The 22,427-nt window shown below is 39.4% G+C and overlaps 1 protein-coding gene across 5 annotated transcripts in view; it reads left to right on the forward strand.

Annotated features, from left to right (window-relative positions):
- Positions 1-22,427, forward strand: part of pam (peptidylglycine alpha-amidating monooxygenase) — a 68,716-nt gene that overhangs the window by 39,054 nt on the left and 7,235 nt on the right. For 4 of the 5 annotated variants that reach the window (XM_016548406.1, XM_016548411.1, XM_016548417.1 and 1 more), the window contains 10 exons: positions 5,878-6,180; positions 11,034-11,163; positions 12,198-12,311; positions 12,512-12,584; positions 13,330-13,540; positions 13,762-13,965; positions 14,267-14,385; positions 15,350-15,449; positions 15,697-15,750; positions 17,003-17,278. In XM_016548406.1, coding sequence (XP_016403892.1) covers positions 5,878-6,180; positions 11,034-11,163; positions 12,198-12,311; positions 12,512-12,584; positions 13,330-13,540; positions 13,762-13,965; positions 14,267-14,385; positions 15,350-15,449; positions 15,697-15,750; positions 17,003-17,278 — 1,584 coding nt within the window. The remainder of the gene's footprint in view (positions 1-5,877; positions 6,181-11,033; positions 11,164-12,197; positions 12,312-12,511; positions 12,585-13,329; positions 13,541-13,761; positions 13,966-14,266; positions 14,386-15,349; positions 15,450-15,696; positions 15,751-17,002; positions 17,279-22,427) is intronic. The other variant, XM_016548434.1, reaches the window with a different exon arrangement.

Below are 22,427 nucleotides of genomic sequence, written 5' to 3' on the forward strand. Positions count from 1 at the left end.
TAAGTTTTATAGCCTTAAAGATGCAGTTTTCCACAAAAACCTCAATGGTTAAACATTTAAAAATGATTAAATTAAGTTTTACTGTAAAATTAAATTATTATTATCATTATTATGTTATAGTCATATTGATATTTAATCACTACAAACAAGCACAGCAAACCTGGAGCTTTTGCAATTAAAAAAATCGCAATTAGAATGTAAATTACAATTGTTTTCCCCCCAAAATCATGTAGAGCCTTAGTTGTGAACAATTTCTGTATTGTGATGAATGTTCAAGTGAAACGGCTTATCAAACAGGCAAAAAGGAAAGAAAAAAAAGGGTGGGACCTCATTTTATCCATTGGTTGTAGATGGGATTGTGAAAAGTAAGCTTCCATACATTGAATGGAGGCAGATCTGAATATGAATATGTTCTGACACAATTTGGAATGCAACAATGCAAAAATAAAGTTTCCTTTCCAAACCAGTGCGAGTGTGTCGTTTCAGACCAAAGTTTACTTTTTTCCGTGATATTTAGGGGTGCGTCACAGAACAAACCAAAATATATAGCTGTTATATCTAATTTACTGAAAAACAAATGGACACATTGGAAGCAAAAACAATGGAAACCCAACAGGAGCTTGCTGTTTTGAGGAATATCTTGCTGTTTCACAGTATGTAGAGGGTTGGTGGGTGTGTCATTTGAGGCAAATGCTGTTCTGTGGGTTATTTGCCGTTTACTTGCATCTTTGGAGCTGTAATTTGGCATTTTGTGCTAGTAGTTTGTTTATGTGTCCTTGTCTCCTTCCTCACAGAGGCACCTCCAATGATGAGATGTGTAATTTCTACATCATGTACTACATGGACAACAGCCGTGCTGTGCCTTACATGAGCTGTGGAGATGACAGCAGTAGTGAACTGTTCCGAAACATCCCTTCTGAGGCCAATATTCCCATCCCGGTCAGTCCAGACCACATGATGTCCATGAAGCATGAGTCAGCTCCTCAGAAAGGTACCTTCCAAAAATAAACCTTCTGAGATTTTGCATGCAAAGCACTATGAGTAGGCAGAGCGACCAAAATCTTATAGGCTACTGTGGGATGATTGCATTATTTTTCTTGGGATAATCCAGAGGCCCGGTTAATATTTTACAAATGAAATGTACTTGATTTTTTTTTTTTAATCTGTAAAGTCTATATTTTCTATATAAATATATTTTCTCATGTCTTCCTTGATTTCCACAGATGTTGTGGATCTGCAGGAGCCCAAGAGAGAAGAGGAAGTTCTGGATCAGGGTAAGATGTTTAAAAATGATTTCAAATTATAGAGATAATCAAGACTGAAACGCACAATCACTACAAATCTCATTTGACTGACACAGTGGCTGACATTCTTTTATTGTGAACAGTGCACAGTGGATTTGATAGTATAGCTGTAGTACAACTCCAAGACATGAGTGTGTCAGATAAGAGCTTTTGGAGAGCACAGTGAATAACAGTGGACACTGTTGAACTCCAGAAAGGACAAAAGCATAATAAAAACACAATCAATGTTTCACTGGGTCTGCAGTGCAGTTTACAAAATTTACAATATCAAAATAATTTGCCAATACAAAATATAATAAAGTAAAAAAAAAAAAACATATAATAATATAATAAAATACACTATACTAATACAATAAAAATATTAATAATGCAAAAAATAATTTGCTGAAAACATTTCCCTCTGACACAGCTCTCACACTTAGCCTGTCACTGCCGGCATTGTTTTTTTTTTTGTGGTCTCATTCAGATTTTAATAACATCCGTTTTCTTTCCTTGTATGGAAAATGACATTCTGCACAATTTCTCCTTTTGTGTTCCATGGAAGAAAAAAATCATACAGGTTTCGAGTGGCATAAGGCTTGATAAACTGATAAACACTTCACACATTATATGATTCATTGGTGTTGTGAATATAATTTCAAAGAAATGGAATATTATAGAAAAAACTATTAAAGCGCCTCCATCTAGCTGCCAGTGAAAATAAGCTGTGTGCATTGACTTTTTTTTTTTTTTTTTTTTACAAAGATTTGTTTTAAATGGGTCATGACATGAGAAATCAAGTTTTCTTTCATCTTTTGGCTTGTAAGTTAATTCTGCAACTTTCTGATTTTGAATGCACCATTGCTGCCTGCCTTCACAGCAACACATCAGTACCTTTGACATTAAGAGCTGAACTTTTAAAAATGTTTCTCACCAAACATTATACTGTTTGTGAACGTGAAAACCTGCATCTCAAGTACCTGATAACATTAGTATGGATAACTAGTCAACCAGTCACAAAACTCTTATCAGCGGATGAAGCAGTCAAAAATTATTTTCACTCTTGTCAGCTTTCAATAAATAAACTCAGTATACATTCACATTGTTGTTCCTGAGGGTATTTGATATATTATCACCAAATCCGTGTATACAGGGGTCTCAAACTCAATCTAGGGGCTACTAGGTGTTTTTCATCAGGAGTCAGGTGCACAGTTAACTACTGATCCACCACAATTCAAACATAAGACTGTATTTGAAGCGTTTAGCCATTTACCAACAGATTTTAAAACGCGTATGGTGGGAGGCATTGATGCAAAGCAGTGGGCATCAGTGCTAAAGTAAAGCAACCAGATGTTTCATTCACATCATCAAAGACAGGGTTTAAAATGATCATTGTAAAGTTATGACTGTTTTGGGGAAAAATATTAGCATAGCTTGACCTCAGGGAAAATATATAAAAAATATGTCATGACCTATTTAACCATCTCTAACCTGCTAAGAGCTCGCTGATACGTCTCAGAGATATCTCTGCATGACTTAAAAACAGAATCTGTTAGCATCTCATTTCTGCTATTATTTCTGCAAATCCCAAGACTACTTCTATTTAGCTTCATAATAAAATTTCCACCCTTCCTAATAGAAGGCTAGACTGTGAATCCCATTTACACAAATGAAATGGCTGTGTTATAGTGTCGGCTTGGTCTTTTGCCTATTGTTATATTTATTTATTTATTTTTTGTACAGAATATATTTATGAATTTTATGTATTAGCATTTCCCTGTGGAACTAGAACAGTGACTGAATTTTACCAATGTATTTCTCACTTCCGAGACCACCTCCACAATACTTTTGGCAATGTTTGGAATGCACAGAGTCATGCAAACATGCTTGAAAAAGATGGATCATGCATGCTTTCATTTGTACCACAAATGGCTGTCATTATTAAAGGGATAATTCACACAGAAATGTTTATCTGCTTACCCCCAGGGCATCCAAGATGTAGGTGACTTTGTTTCTTCAGTAGAACACAAACGGAGATTTTTAACTCAAACCGTTGCAGTCTGTCAGTCATATAATGGAAGTGAATGGGAATCACAGCTTTGAGAGTCACAAAAACATACACAAACAAAACCAAATTAAACCCTGACACTAAAATGACTGACAGACTGCAACGGTTTGAGTTAAAAATCTTCGTTTGTGTTCTACTGAAGAAACAAAGTCACCTACATCTTGGATGCCCTGGGGGTAAGCAGATAAACATCAAATTTTCATTTTTTGGGGTGAACTATCCCTTTAAGATATTTTAACATCAAGCCACTGCTTTCAGCTAAAATACGAGGCCTCTATCCATTATATTGCTTCCTCCAGGGAAAAGTCGACTCAACTGACTGATAGAAATATGTACAGATCAAACACTGCTTACAAATGAAAGCCTACTATCATAGATATGTATAGATGCCCTATTCGACTGCTCCAGATACGTTGATGCGTCCACCATTTTGGAATGTATTGCGGCCCATAGAAACAGTCACTAATGAGGCATCTACGTATATATATCTATGTCTACACTGCCAGAGCTGGATGTTGGACATTGCGGTGTATAAGAGGTAAAAAACGATATAAATACTGTTCAGTTTCATGCACAGACCGATCGTTTCGTGTCTTTACACATCAATGTATCGTCATGAGCCTCAGGGTTTTATTTGGTTTTGTTTGTGTATGTTTTTTTTTACTCTCAAAGCCGTGATTCCCATTCACTTCCATTATAAGACTGACAGACTGCAACGGTTTGAGTTAAAAATCTTCATTTGTGTTCTACTGAAGAAACAAAGTCACCTACATCTTGGATGCCCTGGGGGTAAGCAGATAAACATCACATTTTCATTTTTGGGTGAACTATCCCTTTAATACTTATTTCTCTAAATAAGTATGGTTTTGTTGGATTGGATTTGTTCTAGTATGGTATACATTTTGTGTAAGAAAGTGCGTAGAGACTTGTCTTTATTTGTTTCAGCCACTGCTGTTGCATGGCCAGTAAAATATGTTGCTGCATTATTCTGGCCTGAACCTTGCGGTGAGACTCAAGATGGGTTGAAGGGCAGTTAGTTAATAAGAAACAGGACCAATGAGAAGTCTTTTCCAATGTTAATTGGATCTTCTTCTTGCACTGTAGGAGGTGTCTGGCAGTTTTCTTATAGAAACCTTATCTGGGTGGCACTGGGCATGTTTTTGTTTCAGTTTAAGATTCAGTGGAAATCTATCAAACATTTCATCACTGTGGCAGTCAGAGAAGGGCTCCACACTGTTTGCCCTTAAAATGTGTATTTTTGACCAGTAAGCTTTCTTAATTAGTGCCAAATCTTATTGGTTGATCCATATTGACTATGGAAAATCAGACTGGACTGCTCTATTTGTTGATTCATTGACTCCTGAGCTGTTGGAATGAAATTGACAGTGGAGGTAAAACGCAATGGTGTTTTGAAGGATGCATCAGTCGTATCCTTCACATCCTCTTTTCATCCACAATCCTTTGCGCACAATCCCAATTCACAGAAAAATGGCAGAAAAACAATTCGGCACCAAACTGGCTCAAGCTCTTTACAAAATGCCAAGGAGCCATCAGAAGAAAAGTTGAGAACAATGGTACAGAAACCTGGTCAATGCTTCAGGGACTTTGCTTATGGTTACTGAGCCCTTTGTGTGTTATAGAGTGCAAGACTGACTGGGAAAATACCAAAAACAAAGGCTCCTTCAAAGGTAGAGTCACCATAAGATAGGCCTATTGTAGAAAGCCAGTACTCTGTAGAATGTCACCTACAAAAGTTGCCTGCTCGAACAATCAGAGGTTTGTGGTTAATCGAATATTTGTTTGGCTCAATCCTAAGAATGTACTTGATACTAATCCAGTGCCACTGTTCTATGAGACAATGGAGTCCCTAGATGGTCCTGGCTGGTTCAGCACACTAAACTTGTTAAATGTTTTGGGTCACTTAGAAATGTCACATTTTCCATGAAAACATACATCAAATAATTGTGTTTTTCAAACATTTCTTTCATTAAAGACTCTTATATTTACAGACCTTTGAGATTGTAGTCATCCATTCTTTGAGGTAATCTGTCGAAATTTCATCCCATTTCCAAGGGAGATCTAATAAGTCTTAAAATTGACACATCTCTTAAATCTTAAAATTGATTACTAGAATAGGCAGTGCTTTACCTTACCTGCAGATACCCTGTAGATGTCATGACATAAGTTGAAAGATTGGATATAACCTTTTCAGGCTTGATAAATGATGTGCAGCCTTTTTTATTTTGCGTGCCAGTGAGATGCCAGAATAGATGTACTGTCTGAAATAAAAGGCTGTGTATGTTGCACGAGATCTCACTGGGCCTGTCATACAATCTCCAAAGAAAAAATCGTAAAGGACAGACTAAAATAGCACGATATACACTCAACCATTGAGTCTATCCAATACATATAACACCACCAGCACAACCTTCTTTCTTCCACTCCAATGGCTTTCTCACTTTTCTATTTACACCACCATTCCTCTTTTGTCTTTCCGCTTTTCCTCCTCTGTTTCCTCCTGTGCAGGTGACCTCTATTCCCTTCTCTCTAAACTGCTGGGGGAGAGGGAGGATGTTGTCCACATGCATAAGTACAACCCCACAGAGGTGGCCCGAGCCCAGAAACGTCTGATGGCAGAGATTGATAGCATAATGCAAAAAAAAGACCTGGGCTGGCCACGTTTAGGCTACAAAACAAAAGAGGATGCAATTCTGGCGAGGGACAGAGTGCACAAGTTTCACCAGTTAGAGTCCACTGTCAGCCCCTCAAGGAGCAGGACTGTATCCGCCAGACAGCCGACCACAGGGGAGGCTCAGAGGGACCAACAAGGTGGGTTTCGGTCTCGTTTTTTACCCCAACAAAAAGCAAGGACATATCAAGTATCTCTATCAAGTGTTGTGTGGACACTGAGCTTTCAACACATAGGCCACAGTGTCAACTGAGACATGAGTTTGTCTCCCACATATCCATTTGTTTTCCATTTGAAACCTGTTTCCACCCATCTCATTGCTATCATTCATACTTTGGGTTGCAGAGAGTGTTTGCTTAGTGTGTAATATTATACCATGTGGTATTAATAATTCCCTCATGTGGAACATGAGAATTACTGTAGAATAGACTTCAAGATGCATTGAAAGCTTTCAAGTCAAGTCACCTTAATTTGTATAGTGCTTTATACGATACAGATTGTGTCGAAGCAGCTTCACAGTGTCAAACAGAAAAAACATGTGCTGATAATGCACAAGGACAATAGAAAACAATCAGTTAAAGTCGGTTCATTGTTGATTCAGTGATGTCATTGTCCAGCTCAGTTCAGCTCTCTTCCAATAGTGTCTGTGCAGTCAAGTCAACAATGTTGCCAGAAATTGTGTCCCCAACTAAGCAAGCCAAAGGCGACAGTGGCAAGGAACCAAAACCATCGGTGACAGAAATGGAGAAAAAACCTTGGGAGAAACCAGGCTCAGTCGGAAAGCTTTCATCTCGTTTGTCAAACAGTCCCACTGCGAGCAAGATGAGTCATCAATATATTTGATTTTGAAGAGAAAGATTGTCAGGAGTACACAACACGTGTATACAGTGCATTCAGAAAATATTCTTACCCCTTCATTTTTCACATTTTCATGTTGCAGACCTATACTGAAATGCTTCACTGACATAAGTATTCAGAATCTCAAGTCAGTACACAGCGAGTTAGCATGTCTGTCAGCGATTACAGTCTCAAGTCTTTTTTTGGTATGATGTGACAAGCTTTGCGCAACTGGATTTGGAGATTTTCTGCCATTTTTCTGCCTTGTAAACTTTGTCAGGATGTTTGGTGACCATCGCGGGCAGCCATATTTAAGTCTCTGAAGAGATGTTTGATTGGGTTCACATCCAGGCTCTGGCTGGGACACTGGGATTCTGCCCAATCTGAGGTCCTGAATGCTCAGGACCAGGTTTTCATTAAAAATATCTCTGTGTTCAGCCTTGCTTCCACCCTGACAGGTCCTTGCCACATTTCACTGTGGGATGGTATTGTACAGATGATGAGCAGTGTCTGGTTTTCTTCCACACATTGAGGTTGGAATTGATGAGACCATAGAATCTGGTTTAGAATCTAAAGTCCTTTAGGACCTTTTTTTTTTTTTTTGCAAATTTCAAGCAGGTTTTCATGTGTCTTCTCTGAGGAGAGGCTTTCATCTGCCTATCTACTCTGCCATAAAGCCCAGATCAGTGGAGTGTCGCAGTGTTGGTTGTCCTTCTGCAAGTTTCTCCCATCTCCACACATGATCACTGGAGCTCAACCAGAGTGACCATCAAGTTGTCTTACCAACTGCACAGGATTGGTTGTACCACTTACTCCATTTAAGAGTTATGGAGACCACTGTGCTCTTGGAAACTGTCAGTGCAGCTGAGTTCATCTTTGCACACCACAGTCCGTCTCTGAGGTCTGCAGGCAGTTCCTGTGACCTCATGGCTTGGGCTGTTTCTCAGTTAGAAGGCTTCATCCTAGTAACGCTGCATATCTCAGCAGTCACGTCAACAAGCGCCGTCGAAGGCCATCTCAGTCTGAAGCCTTGGTTTCACATCCTTCATCTGGCATATTTTAAGGGCATATTTATAAATCCTTCCATCCTTGAAACACCCACAATCCTTTGTACATATTCCAATTCACGAAAATGAAAAATGAGACCGCACTGAGCTCGCCCGAGTTCATGATGAAATGCAAGACAAAAAAAATGTTTTCGGAGATGAATGCATTGTTTTCTTTTGTTGTGTTGAGACCACAGATAGTTGTCATTCACTGTATTGCTTTAATAAAAAGTCAGAATGTATTAAGATTTTTAATATAAAGTTGTTTTTTTCCCCCAAAAATAATATTTTCACTGCATGACTGGAGTAGGAAGAACACAGCTTTACTAGGATGCAGCTTTGAAAAGCACACTTGGGTTTTGCTCTGGGTTTCAGCTATTAGAGCTTGTATAGACAGGTGTGTGCATTTTCAAATCGTGTCCAATCAGATGAATGTGCCACAGATGGACTCCAGTCAATGTGTAGAATCAGTGGAGATGATCCAGAGAAATGGGATGTACCTTATCTAATTTAAAGTGTCATGGCAAATGGGGCTGAATACTTATGTCAATGTGATACTTCTTAATCATTTTCTGTTTCTGTTGTAATGGGTCAGACAGTGATGGAAATACATAATGCAAACAGTAGTTCATTTAATATGCATGTGTTTTGTGTGTGTGTTCTTTAGTGAATGCACTGTAGATTGATAATCTTGCATTGATGTTGCATAGTTTGTCATTGCTCTTGGCCACATTCATAACCCAGTCATATACATTTCAGGAATCAGTTTTATTTGGGATGTGTCGAATGTGTCTATGACTTCATGCTTTGGAAGCTATTATAATGAAAGAGTGTCATTCATCAGCGCACATGTGCTGTCATTTGAATCTTATCCAAGAACAACTTGATTTATTCACAGCGTATCACTCATTTGTTGTGTGAAAGTGTGTGGGTATACTTTAACTGTAGTTTTTGTATTTGGTTTAATTCTAAAATACTAAAAGTTTTCTTTTAGGAGGTCGTCTTTATAATTAGCTTAATACAAAAACAACAAAAATCTAAGCTGTCTAATTTGCATAAATTCCACACAGAATATGTATCTGCAAATCTGGAACACTTGTTAGTCACACTCTATGCATTGCGTTCACCTTACATGTCTGCTCATTAAATATTTTACTCCGTTTGATTGTGTTTTAAGCTATCAATCGTAGTGAGCTCCGTTTAACACATTTTACCATATTTAAATCTGTTCTTCAAAATTCCAAAATTCCAAATTTATTTCCCAAAAATCAACTGTGCAAATGTGAAAAGACCTACAGTACTAGGTTACAGTGACCCTGAAGTTCACAGGTATTGTATAAGAGACTATTCACACTGGACTTTGGACATGTTTGACCTGATACCAGATACTTTTTGCCTTAAATTTGGACCTCATATATGTTGTTTTATAGTTTGAAATCAAACAATTTGTTGAGTTTGAGCTATTTTTTATTTAGCATAGTGCGAAGGCATTCATCCATTACGTTTTTCTTAAGTGTACAAATACTTCTGGGGCCACTGTACATATAATAGACGCTTGTGTCATTGACATCTTTGGCTGTGTTCAGAATGGAACACCATCAAATTTTTTTATACTTGTAAAAATATAGTGTTCTGGCAAATCCTTCTGGTAAATGTTTGTCAGCAATTGTGCCTTTAAACTTTATATTTTCACTTTTTGGTAAAAAAATAAAAATCTTATATTTAAAACTAATTTTAAATGTATCCCAACCTTAAAATGCATCTTGACATCAACACATATTTTAATACGGGTTAGTTCACCCAAAAATTTAAATTGTCACCACTTATTTATTCTCATGTTCCAATCCAAACCCATAAGAGTTTAGTTCATCTTCAAGCACAAATGAAGATATTTTTAATAACATCCTGAGAGATTTCTGTCACTCCACTGAAAGTTTATTACACCAAAACTTTGACTCTTCTAAAAGTACATAAAGAGATCGTTGAAGTAATCCATATGAATGAATTGAGTGGTGTAGTCAAAGTCTTCTGAAGAGACCCGATCACTTTACATGACGAATGATTTCATTTAGGCTTTTATTCACGTATAAACAGTGATTAACACACACATACATAGAGCTCATCTAACTTGATAAACAGAAGCTCAAACATGTTTGCTTGGCACAAGTAGGCAATCAGTTTGTCAATTGGGCTACACTGCATGTGCGTGCAGTCTGCGAGGAGCTTTTTAACCTTACAGTATAAAAAGATGTTTCTTTGACATTACTTACACATTGGCATCACATTGAAGCGTTCTATATACAGTATATACTTCGTATAGGAGGTGACATGGCATTCCAAACATACAGCGGAAAGTTTTTAGCACTCAGCAACCGCATTAATTCCTCATTTCCCACTAGAGTTCAGCTTATAAAGGTGTGCACATACAGGAGTTGAGTACAGGCTGACTTATTATGGTTTACATTCAGCATGTTTTTGTTGTGTTGCATGTAGTCGTGTAAAAATGCACTGATGCATCAATCTGATCTGGTTATTATTTCACTATACATAACTTATTAAGAGTCTGTATTCATTAGTTTGCCAACAGTAATAAATGGATATAAAGTGAATAAAATTATCATGAACCAGTTCTCTTTGTACCCCTGCTGTTGCATCTGTGTGAATCTAATGGGCTCAAACCTATTAAGAACTTTGATGGATGTCTGAGTTGTTTGAATTGTTGTTTAAACTTTCAGACGTTTAATTTTTTTCTTCTTGCACATAATGTTCTACACATTCAATTCCAAACAAAAATTCAATTTTTGAGATTGTAAATGTAAAGCCTGATGTGTTGTTTTCAATATTCAAGTGAATCTCACCATTTCAGTTGGGGGTGCAACATATTTTTGGAAATTATTATGAATCGTTTGAAAATAATTGTATTGAAGTGTAACCCAATCAGATTGCATGATGCAACATAATTATAGGGGATCACACCCCTGGTTATGTCACTTTATTTGACTTGGCTGTATGTGTTAACCTGTGATTTGTGTGTGTGTGTCTTTGTGTGTGTGTGTGTGTGTGTGTGTGTGTGTGTGTGTGTGTGTGTGTGTGTGTGTGTGTGTGTGTAGGTGCTCATCTGGTGGAGGTGTCAGACTGGCCCGAGGCAGATCTGCAGCTGGGGCAGGTGTCTGGTCTGGCTCTCAACTCTAACGGTGACCTGATCATCTTCCACAGAGGAGATCACATATGGGGAATTAAGTACGTTATGGTTTATTAACCCACTCCATACATATAAGCATTCTCACCCAGAGGCTCTGAAAAAAAGAAGAATTTGTGCAGGTGATAAAGTTTGAAGTGATGAACTGATGTAGAATTGAGCTCTATCTAGACATCCAATGAACACTGACTTCTTGCTCATGAAGTTGTCATTGTCTAACTTTGTGTACTGTAGTTGAAATGGATAGTTCACCCAAAAATGAAAATAATTTGCTTCAAGTCATTCAAACCCATAACACTTCCGTTCATCCTTGGAATACTAATGAAAATGTTTTTAATATTCTCATTCATTTCCATCCATTGAAAGTCCACGCAGACAAAAAGACATTGTAAATATAATCCATGTGAATCAAGCAGTTTAATCCAAGTCTTCTGAAGAGATGTGATTGATTTATATGATGAACAGATTTCATTTAGGCTTTTATTTACAACACGTATATAGAGCGCATCAGATATGATAAGTGGAAGCTCAACTGTACTCGCTTGAAGCTTTAAAACCACTGAGATTTTTTTCTTGCATGTCACACAAGCACATTTGAGCTTCCACGAGAACCAATGAGGTTTGTTTACATGCTTCAAACAAGTACAGTTGAGCTGCCGTTTACCATGTTTGATATGCTCTACTGTATATATGTGCTCGGAGTATGTATGAATGTATCTTCATTTGTGTTTCGAAGATGAAAGAAAGTCTATATTTCAGGCTTTCACGAAGCTTTCATATGGCTTCAGAGGACTTGGAATAAATGTCATTTGGGCTATGATTATGCTAAGTTTGTAGAGCTTTTTTGTCATATTTGGATCTGCATTTATTTTCATTGCATGGAACGGAGGTGAGATTCTTTCAGTTTCTTTTTTGTGTTCAAGAGTAGAAAGAAATGCATGTAGGTTTGAAACAACAACAGGCTAAGGAAGTTATGACATGTTTTTATTTTTGGGTGAACTGTTCCTCTAAAGGGGGGAATGCTGCTAATACGCAATATGTTGTTATGGTATAATGAAGTCATTTTCTCCTGCAGCTCCTTCATCAATGGCATCTACCAGCAGAAGGATCTGGGTCCCATCCAGCAGTCTACGATCATGGTGGTGGATCCAGTCAAAGGAAAAGTGCTCAAAGCCTCAGGAAGAAATATGTAAGTCCATGAGATTGTGTTTTTGCACCATGTCTACAGTTCAGGTTAGTGGGCCGGCTGTTTTTAATCAGTGTAGCTGCATTTGCCCTTTAGAAAGATTGATTATAATGAAAGTGAGTTTAGACAAGGTACTGCTGTTTGCTATATTTCCTATCTTTGTTTCATTGTGCTTGTTGTTAATGAAATGGTTGTTTGAACAGGTTCTATATGCCGCATGGAATAACTACTGACAAGGACGATAATTACTGGGTGACCGATGTAGCACTTCATCAGGTAAAGATGCTCAAATCAAGAAACTCATGACTCTTTCTGCACTCGAGTCACTGTACTTACATTAATACGGGAATAATCTCTAAAAGTGTATTGTATGGCTGTTTAAACTGGCCCAGCCTTAACGCGAGGTGACCGTGATTTCACCAAGTACAACATGTTCCTGGATCAACATCCTTGTTGATCCTGGAACAACATTCCTATCAACCAATCAGAATTGAGGGATAACTTTTCAAGAAATGTCAGTTTTAGGCTTTCAGTCAGGATTAGGTGCTTCTACACCCTTGTTAATCAGCTATCATTTCCCTCTGATTTTAGGAATAAATTATGGGTAGGGTTAGGTTTAGGGGTAGGGATTGGGTTAGGTCTATATTTTTGGACCGTAATGTTGATCCAGGAACATGTCTTACTTGGCAAAATCACGGGCGACCGTTAACGCGAGCCATCTTAACCTGCACACACATGGCAATTTGTTTTTGTAACACAATAGAAGTTGTGGCACTTTTAATATCTATCAAATCCCACTCTGTATTATTCAGCTATATTGTTAAAACTCTGCCTCAACTTTGGAAGAACTCATACAGCAATGCAATCATGATTTTTAATTAGAGTTCCAGGAAAAATAAGACAGAATTGCCACCTGAAAAGGTGAATTGTAAATAAAATGTATCTGTGATAAACAGTACAATTAAAAAAAACACATAATGGTCAAGCAAAAATAACGTATATGGCTTCCACAACTATATAGGTAATCAAACTGAGCAGCGACGGTAAAGATCGGCAGCTTCTGGTCTTGGGAGAAGCTTTTGAACCAGGAAGTGACAAGAAACACTTCTGCCAGCCTACAGATGTGGCTGTGGACCCTGTTACTGGAAACGTCTATGTCTCAGACGGCTATTGCAACTCCAGGATCCTCAAATTCTCACCAGAGGGCAAATATATCTCGCACTGGGGAGCAGGTACACTTTGCAGAATCTATTTTATATATATATATATTTTTATCAGATATTGATACAATGATAAAATACTTTTACAATGATAAATGATTTGATGTCGCAGCTAGGTATGATACAATTTGATTAGAACTGAATCAGTTTGGCAGATAAAACACTTGGTTGATGTTTCAGCACTGGTTGGATATTTAGACTTAATTAATACTCCCTCTTTGCTGATGGCACAGGCTCCTTAGACAGAAAACGGCGTGTCCCGTTCTGGATCCCGCACAGCCTGGCCTTCCTGCCGGATAAACGGGAGCTGTGTGTGGCCGATCGAGACAACGGACGGATCCAGTGCTTCAGGGCAGATACTGGCGAGTTTGTGAAGGAGATCAAAAAAGAGCAGTTTGGAGGAGAAGTGTTTGCCATTGCATACTCGCCTGCCCAAGGTATGTATGAAGAGAGCAGGATAACATCTCTCTACAGAGCAGATCACTGTTGATTTATCGTATCATCGTGTTGTCATATAAATCTGAATGTGGACGTCATCCCCTACCTGTGATCACATTGTCTAATGTTAGGTCACTCAGTAATAAAATGGATGAGGTTGCACTTTGTGTCAAATATGATTGTAGTTTGTGAATGTTAATTCACTTGGCCTTTGATATATAATGTGAATACACAAACATACTGATGATGCACAACGTAAATCAGTGCTAATGTTGATTCTACACACATGTGTCGTTTCAGGTGGTCTCATCTATGCGGTGAATGGAGAGCCTCCGTATGGGCAGGCCACCCCCCTTCAAGGCTTTGTTATCAATTATTCAACTAAAGAGATCCTGGATTCCTTCAGTCCAGACACACAGGTGCTTATTATAGCTTTAACTCTTGTTTCCACACTCCTGCTGTGCACAACACAGCATTCACTCATAACGGTAGATGTGATAGCAGAGAGTTGTGTGTTAGTTGTATTGTATAGTAAAGGCCCTTTCAGATGTCTCTGATCAGTGCTGCCCAGTATTGCACAAATATCAACCTTTAATTCAACTGACTCCATTTGTCATTGACCTTACAAAGCACAGCGATTGATTATATGCAAATTTGTGTGATGTTAAACGGGTGTCTAGAGTGAAAGATGAAGTCTGATCCTGTACATGCGTGATGTACATAAGTGCTACCTGCAACTCGTTTCATGTGGAGGTCAAAGCGGTGCGCGACGCTCATGAATCATAGAAACTTCAACAAAAAAAAAAGTACAGATTGGTGATTAACTGAAGGATAAATTCATGCAACTTAGTGGTAAAAAGGCCTTTTACTGGTAAATGGTTTGTAGAACGATTAGAGACACTTTAGAGTAAAACTTGAGTCAAAATTACTGACAGAGTCCATTATCTAACAGTTGAACCATTTGTTGGTCAGGGTTAGGGTGCTGTTGCCTTCTCATTGTCATCAGACAGCACTGTTGCTTCATGATATCTGATTTAATAAAGCTGCTGATTTGATGAAGAGTGATAACACTGAGGTGTGTGGCCTGTCGCTCAGCTTTCTCTAGGATTTATTTTCATGCCAATAAACAAATAGCTTTAGATTTATAGGTTTCCCTGCTCTTTACGTCTTGCATTTATTGATTTAGTAGATGCTTTAACCTCAGCTTTTACCAAATGAGGAAAAACACAAGCAATATTAGCAAAATTCTTTATTGTGGCAACACAAAATATCATGCTGAAGACAGGAGGACCAGAACAAATGTCTTGTTATGGGTCTGTTTACACATTCTCTTTCTTGTTCATATTTGATATCTGAAGTCTTTTCCCTCTGTTTTTCCTTCAGAAATTTAAATTACCACACGACATTGTTGTTACAGCAGACGGGAGCGTCTTTGTTGGAGACGCAGCATCAGATTCTGTAATAAAGTTTGTTCTATCTGCAAGTAAGTTATGTTTGTGTAAAAATACTAATACGTGAAAATACCAGTATAACATTTCAAATAAAAATATGATGTTTATACAAATTTTTTAATGCAGTTAAATTCTTATTTTGCTACACATTATTCACAATCACAAGAAATCCAGAAAAAGCCCAGAAAAAAAGATATTCAGAATTGGCCGAAGCAATTTCATCCTATGTCTATTCTAACAACAAAAATTTAAACCTAAGAATTTTTCTTCTCATTTCAGAGGCAGAACATCGCTCTGTTAAAAAAGGAGGAATCGAGGTCCAAGAAATTGAAGGTAGGTTGTTTGGAGTTGTTTATGATCACGCCTTAATTATCTTGTGATCACGACACAAGTTGTTTTCTCATGGTCACAGCTTTATATTTTCTCATGATCTCAACATAACAGAAGTTGTTCTCAAAGTCAGTGGTTTTCAAAGCTATCCTGGAGGACCCCAGTCCTGCACATTTTGTGTGTCTCCCTTATCAGACACACCTAATTCAGCTCTTGCAGTCTCTGCTAACAGGCTGGGGGTCCTCCAGGACAGGTTTGGAAACCCTTGCTCTAAGTTACACAGCTGCACCAACAGGTGGCAGTATAGAGCTGAATATAACTGATGGGGTGTTGTTTACTGTATATCCACCTTACTGTATGCGTTTGGGACAGAATTAGGAGTACCTTCGTTATGTTAAGTTGCGTTTGTTACTATAGCAACGGTAGACTCACGACACATGTTTTAAAAATCAAACAATCATTGTAAACAAAAACAACTTATAAAACGATAGTTCCGGTCCTTGATTCTGATTGGTTGAGCCAAGTTCGAAGCTGTTGTAAATTACTCTACAAACATACACCTTTGTTTACTTCTGAGTGTTGCTCGGCAACCACTTTGTTGCAACCACAACCGTTTCTGAGGAACTACATTGTTTGGTGGAAGAATACTGTTTTTATTAATATCATTACACTTTATTTGCTCTGTTTTATTTTGTGAAACCTTACTACGTATAAGGAATAACCGTTTTATAAAAGCAATAAGCCCCGTGAAGCCGTGGTTTACAGTGAATTTATAACAGCTAAGGGGCGTTGTTAGGCACGACGCGAAGCTTATTGCTTTAGTAAACCATGGCTTCTTGGGGCTTATTGCTTTATTTTGTTATGTCGAGATCACGAGAAAACAAGAAAGAAAAATAATCATAATCCATGGCCTCTTAGGACTTCCGTAAACAGTTCACATGTATGTTCAACTGAATTAAATGCTCCATTTTTGGCACTGCCTTTCCTTTAAGACTTGTAATGTAAACACACACTATTTGCGATTGTTAAGACAGGTTGGAAAATCCTGTAAAAATTAATAAACTGAACCACATAGTCCCTTGAAACAAATTCTTAATGCAGTGTGTAATGCACTTGCCCTACATTAAATGGCTGAAACTCCCCAAAAGCAGTCAATGTCAGAGTCATGTTTCACCAATTTTCTTGACAGTTAAGCATTCCCCCAAATCCATAATTATTTTTAATTGTTTCTTACCTGATTCCCCCTTTCTTTTAGAAACAGAAACGTTTGTGCAGGCCAATCTGAAGCCGTTACCCAAGTTCCCACCTCAGCATCCAGTAGCTGCAGTGCAGAAGATGCAGGAGCCGTCACAGACACAGCCTCAGCAGCCGCCGGCAGCTCCTGAAGAGAAGACGACGCTCAAGACCGTGGCCAATCAGAGCGCTCGGGGCATGTCCACCGCCATCATCACCACTCTACTGCTCGTCCCATTGGTGCTCGTCATCACCATCGGTGTCTTCATCCGCTGGAAGAGGGGCCGGATGTACAGCGGTAACTGTGCAATTGGCTTTTTTTCCATTACATTAAAGGGGTCATATGATGTTGCTAAAAAGAACATTATTTGGTGTATTTGGTGTAATGAAATGTGTTTATGCGGTTTAAGGTTAAAAAAACATTATTTTACACATACTGTACATTATTGTTTCTTATCTATGCCCTGCCTTTCTGAAACGCGTCGATATTTACAAAGCTCATCGGTCTGAAAAGCGATGTGTGCTGTGATTGGCCAGCTATCCAGTGCGTCGTGATTGGCCGAATACCTCAAGCGTGTGACGGAAATGTTACACCCCTACTGTGATGTATTAAATGCTTACAATTTTGCATTTGAGACAATTGAGATTCCGTAGCAGTAGCGCTAGGAATGTTGGGAATTTGTTTGGGCGCCAGTTGGGCGGAAATTAAAAAAGCAGTAAAGTTGTGGCTAGAAGACAAACGTGCCGTCTCACGTGTATTCTTTTTAATGGATACATCACAGAAAAATTTGCCACGAGGATAAAAGTTTTGTTCAAATTATGGCGCTTATTGGAAATATAAGCGAGTTCGTCCCGAAAGCAGAGTCGTGGTCGGCTTATATTGAACGGCTGGAGCAGTTCTTCGAGGCGAACGACATAAGCCAGGAGAAGCAGGTTGCGACCCTATTGAGTGTGATGGGAGCAACTACCTACGGTTTACTGAGGAAAGATCAAAGATCACAACCCTCATGTTTGTCATTTCAAGGATGCAAAATGCCATAACTGGGAAAACTGGCCACATCAAAAGAGCTTGCAGAGGAAAAATGGAAGCTGGAAAAAGTAACCGTTATGCTGAGAAAAACACTAAGTATGTGGAGGCAGAGAAAGCTGAGTTGCCCATGTTTTCGCTGTTAAGTGATGAGAACGGCAAAAAGTCATTCACAGAGACATTTAAAGTAAATGGCAAAGAAATTATGATGGCAATTGACACGGGTGCTGCCGTGAGTATCATATCTGAGAAACTATTCCAAGCTGTGTTCTCAGAAGAGCCACTAGAGGTCGCAGGAGTCAAACATAAAACGTACACTGGAGAGATTATGCCTGTGTTGGGACAGTTTCAAGCTAATGTGAGCTACGAAAAACAAAGTGAACTGCTAACCGTAATATAGTATTAAAAGGGGATAAAACAATGTCTCTTGAAGAGGTGCTGGATTCATGCTCGGAGGTGTTCAAAGATGAACTAGGCACACTCCGTGGGCTTAAGGCAAAAATACTGGTGAATCCTGAAATTCCTCCACGCTTTTGTAAATCTCGCCCACTGCCTTTTTCTATGAAAGCCAAGTTGACGCGAAACTGGACCGGCTGGAGAAGGCTGGAATAATCACGCCTGTAAAACACAGTGAACTGGTGATAAAAAAAGGACAAAACCATAAGACTGTGTGGGGTCTATAAATTAACAGTGAATCAAGCAGCTACTACAGAGACTTACCCACTACCGCGGTTTGAGGAGTTGATGGCTACACTGAGAGGAGGAACTGTGTTTTCTAAGATTGACCTGGCTTCAGCATACCAGCAGGTCCTTCTTGATGACGAGTCCAAACATCTGCTAACCATCAACACACACAGAGGATTGTTTATCTACAATAGACTACCATTTGGTGTCAGTTCAGCACCCTCAATCTTCCAAAGAATTATGGAGAACATCATGAAAGATCTTGATGTCGTTGTTTACCTTGACGACTTACTGGTCACTGGAAGAACAGAACAAGAACATCTGCAGAAGCTACAGGCAGTTCTACAAAGACTTCAGGAGAATGGCTTGAGAGTGAAAAAGTCAAAATATGAGTTTGGGAAAAAGAAAATTGAATATCTAGGATTTGTGTTAGACAGTCAGGGCCTTCATCCATCTCCAGACAAAGTTGCCGCAGTCAAGGATGCACCAGTCCAGCACCCACCTGTGTGAAGGAGCTGAGAGCTTTTCTGGGTTTGGTCAACTACTATGGATGTTTTTTGCCCAACCAAAGTACAGTGGCAGCTCCCCTCTACAGACTGTTGAGAGATAATGTACCATGGGAATGGAAGCAGTCAGAGCAAAGAGCTTTTGAAAAATGTAAAGACTTGCTGACAAACGAAAAGTTTCTGGTACACTATGATCCAAGTCTACCACTCACTTTAGCTTGCGATTCTTCAGCATATGGGATTAGAGCTGTTTTGCAACACCATGCCCACCGGAGAGGAACGTCCCATTGCTTACGCCTAGGGCTGTGCAAAAAATCTAATGCGATTTTCATGCGCATCTCGTCAGTAAAGCCGCTCCTGTAATTAGTAGTAAATCTCCAGCACGTGCTTTCAGATGGAGCGGCATTTACTACACAGAGCCGTAGATCACTGACAAGCTACACAAAATCGCGTTCAAAATCGCAGGCGATTCATTGCCGGACTCTGGCACCTGCTGAGAAAAAGTATTCACAAATCGAAAAAGAGGGGTTGGCGCTCATCTTTGGGGTAAAAAAATTTCACCAATATCTGTGGGGAAGGAAATTCAAGATGGTAACTGACCATAAACCCTTGTTGACTGTTCGGAGAGCATAAGAGTCTACCCACCATGGCAGCAGCCAGGATTCAAAGATGGGCAATCATCCTTTCAGCTTATGACTACCATATTGAATACTGTCCCTCAGAGAAACACAGTAATGCAGATGGCCTTTCACGTGTTCCCCTTCCTGTCACGACTGATGTGGGCACAGCTGCCTTGTCAGAGAACATTCATGCACTAATAGCTGAACACTTCAAACAAGCTCCTTTGAATGCGGACCAGGTGGCACTTATAACACGCAGAGACAAGGTGTTATCCAAAGTCCTGAAATATGTCATCAGAATCAAAATGAGCTTTATTGCCAGGTATGTTTTCACATACGAGGAATTTGTTTTCGTGACAGAAGCTTCCACAGTGTAACAGAATGACAGTGACAGAACAAAAAACACAGCTTATGACTACCATATTGAATACTGTCCCTCAGAGAAACACAGTAATGCAGATGGCCTTTCACGTGTTCCCCTTCCTGTCATGACTGATGTGAGCACAGCTGCCTTGTCAGAGAACATTCCTGCACTAATAGCTGAACACTTCAAACAAGCTCCTTTGAATGCGGACCAGGTGGCACTTATAACACGCAGAGACAAGGTGTTATCCAAAGTCCTGAAATATGTCATGGAGGGTTGGCCAATGGATGTGGATGAAAGTTTGAAAGCTTACCATTCACGCAGATATGAATTGTCTGCAGAGAGAGGATGTGTGCTCTGGGGCACCAGGGTGATAATTCCTGATAGACTGAGAAAGACTGTGCCGAACTGCATGTCGGTCATCAAGGGATAGTAAAGATGAAAGCTCTTGCCTGCAAGTATGTGTGGTGGCCTAAAGTGGATGCAGATCTGGAGCAGGTTAGCAGAGCCTGTGAGTCGTGCCAGATGAAGCAAAAAGCACCACGTCAAGTTCCTTTACACCCATGGGAATTTCCTGGTCAGAGCTGGAAAAGACTGCACATAGATTTTGCTGGTCCTTTTCTAAGACACATATTTATGATACTAGTGGATTCATATTCTAGGACACACATTTATGATACTAGTGGATGCATATTCGAAGTGGTTGGAGGTATTTAGAATGCCTAACCTCACCTCACAAGCTACCATCGCAAGACTGAGGAGATTGTTTGCAACATACGGACTTCCGGAGCACATAGTCACAGACAATGGAACGCAATTTACATCTGAGGAGTTCAAAAACTTCATGCAGCAAAATGGCATCCTGCATTCAACGAGTGCCCCAGGTCATCCTGCTACCAACGGCCTTGCAGAAAGGTATGTGCAGACATTTAAAAGCGGAATAAAGAAACTCACACATTTGACAATGGACTTGGAAGATAAGATCTCTCTTTTCCTCATGCAGTATCGCACTACTCCAAACTGCACTACAGGCCAATCGCCAGCAGATCTTTTTCTTAACAGACATGTGCGCACTCGCCTGGACTTTGTTCATCCAGATGTCACTGTCATTGTTCGCAGGAAGCAATACCTGCAAAAGTTCTATCATGACCAACGGGCTGTGGAGAGGTCTTTTTCTGAAAAGAATGCAGTTTACCTCCGTAACACCACAGGAGGAGGGAACAAATGGGTTCCAGGTGTCATAGTAAAGCAAACCGGACCAGTGTCTTACAAGGTTCAGGGACGAGACGCAGATGTCACGTTCAGGAGACATGGCGACCAGTTGAGACCCGGGTTGTAGAGGATGAGCTTGTTAAAGAGACTGATTGCTCAGGGGTTGACACTTCGATTCAACCCTGTACACCAGAAAAGGAAAAACAAGCAGTTCCTGAGCCTTTCCAAGAGGACAGTGGGGGGGGGTTACAGGGGTTGCTCAGAGTCCACGTCACTCATCCAGAATTAGAAAACCACCAAAACGCTACGACTTGTAATACATGGAGAAAAAAAAAAAAAAACTTGCATAGCACTCCAGTATAGGACTGTTATGGTCTTATATATATGCAATGCTTATTTTATTCCGTGATGTTGCTTTGAAAAAAAAAAATAGTAACAGTTATGTTGTTGGTATAGACAGTAAAGTTTTGTGTTGCCATGTCTAGATTTCTATTAGGGTGAAGCTGAAGGTACCTTTGTTTAAAAAGGGGGGTAATGTGATGTATTAAATGCTTACAATTTTGCATTTGAGACAATTGAGATTCCGTAGCTGTAGCGCTAGGAATGTTGGGAATTGTTTTGGGCGCCAGTTCGGCGGAAGTTAATAAAGCAGTAAAGTTGTGGCTAGAAGACAAACGTGCCGTCTCACGTGTATTCTTTTTAATGGATACATCACACATACCATACTGTGATGCCGTGTCCCGGCCGGAGCGACGAGACAAAAACATTAAAACCCATTATAAACTAGGCATTTGTTGCATCAAGTGGGGACATAATTACGGATTATAATGACTTATACTGTCTTTTTACGCGTTGCGTTGCATCGCGCCGCGTAAAACATAAAACCATGTCTGCATTTGTGATCGGAGAAACAACAAAAAACAAGCGCTACTCTACACTGCTCAAAACTCGCGTTTGAATCGAGTGGCAAATCCTTTAAATATGAAAACGTACTTACAGGCTGTGAGTCAGAACAGCCAGCATTGTAGTCTACT

This window comes from Sinocyclocheilus rhinocerous, unplaced genomic scaffold (genome assembly GCF_001515625.1).
Source record: "Sinocyclocheilus rhinocerous isolate Xijiao unplaced genomic scaffold, SAMN03320098_v1.1 scaffold2386, whole genome shotgun sequence".
NCBI classification, from domain to species: domain Eukaryota; kingdom Metazoa; phylum Chordata; class Actinopteri; order Cypriniformes; family Cyprinidae; genus Sinocyclocheilus; species Sinocyclocheilus rhinocerous.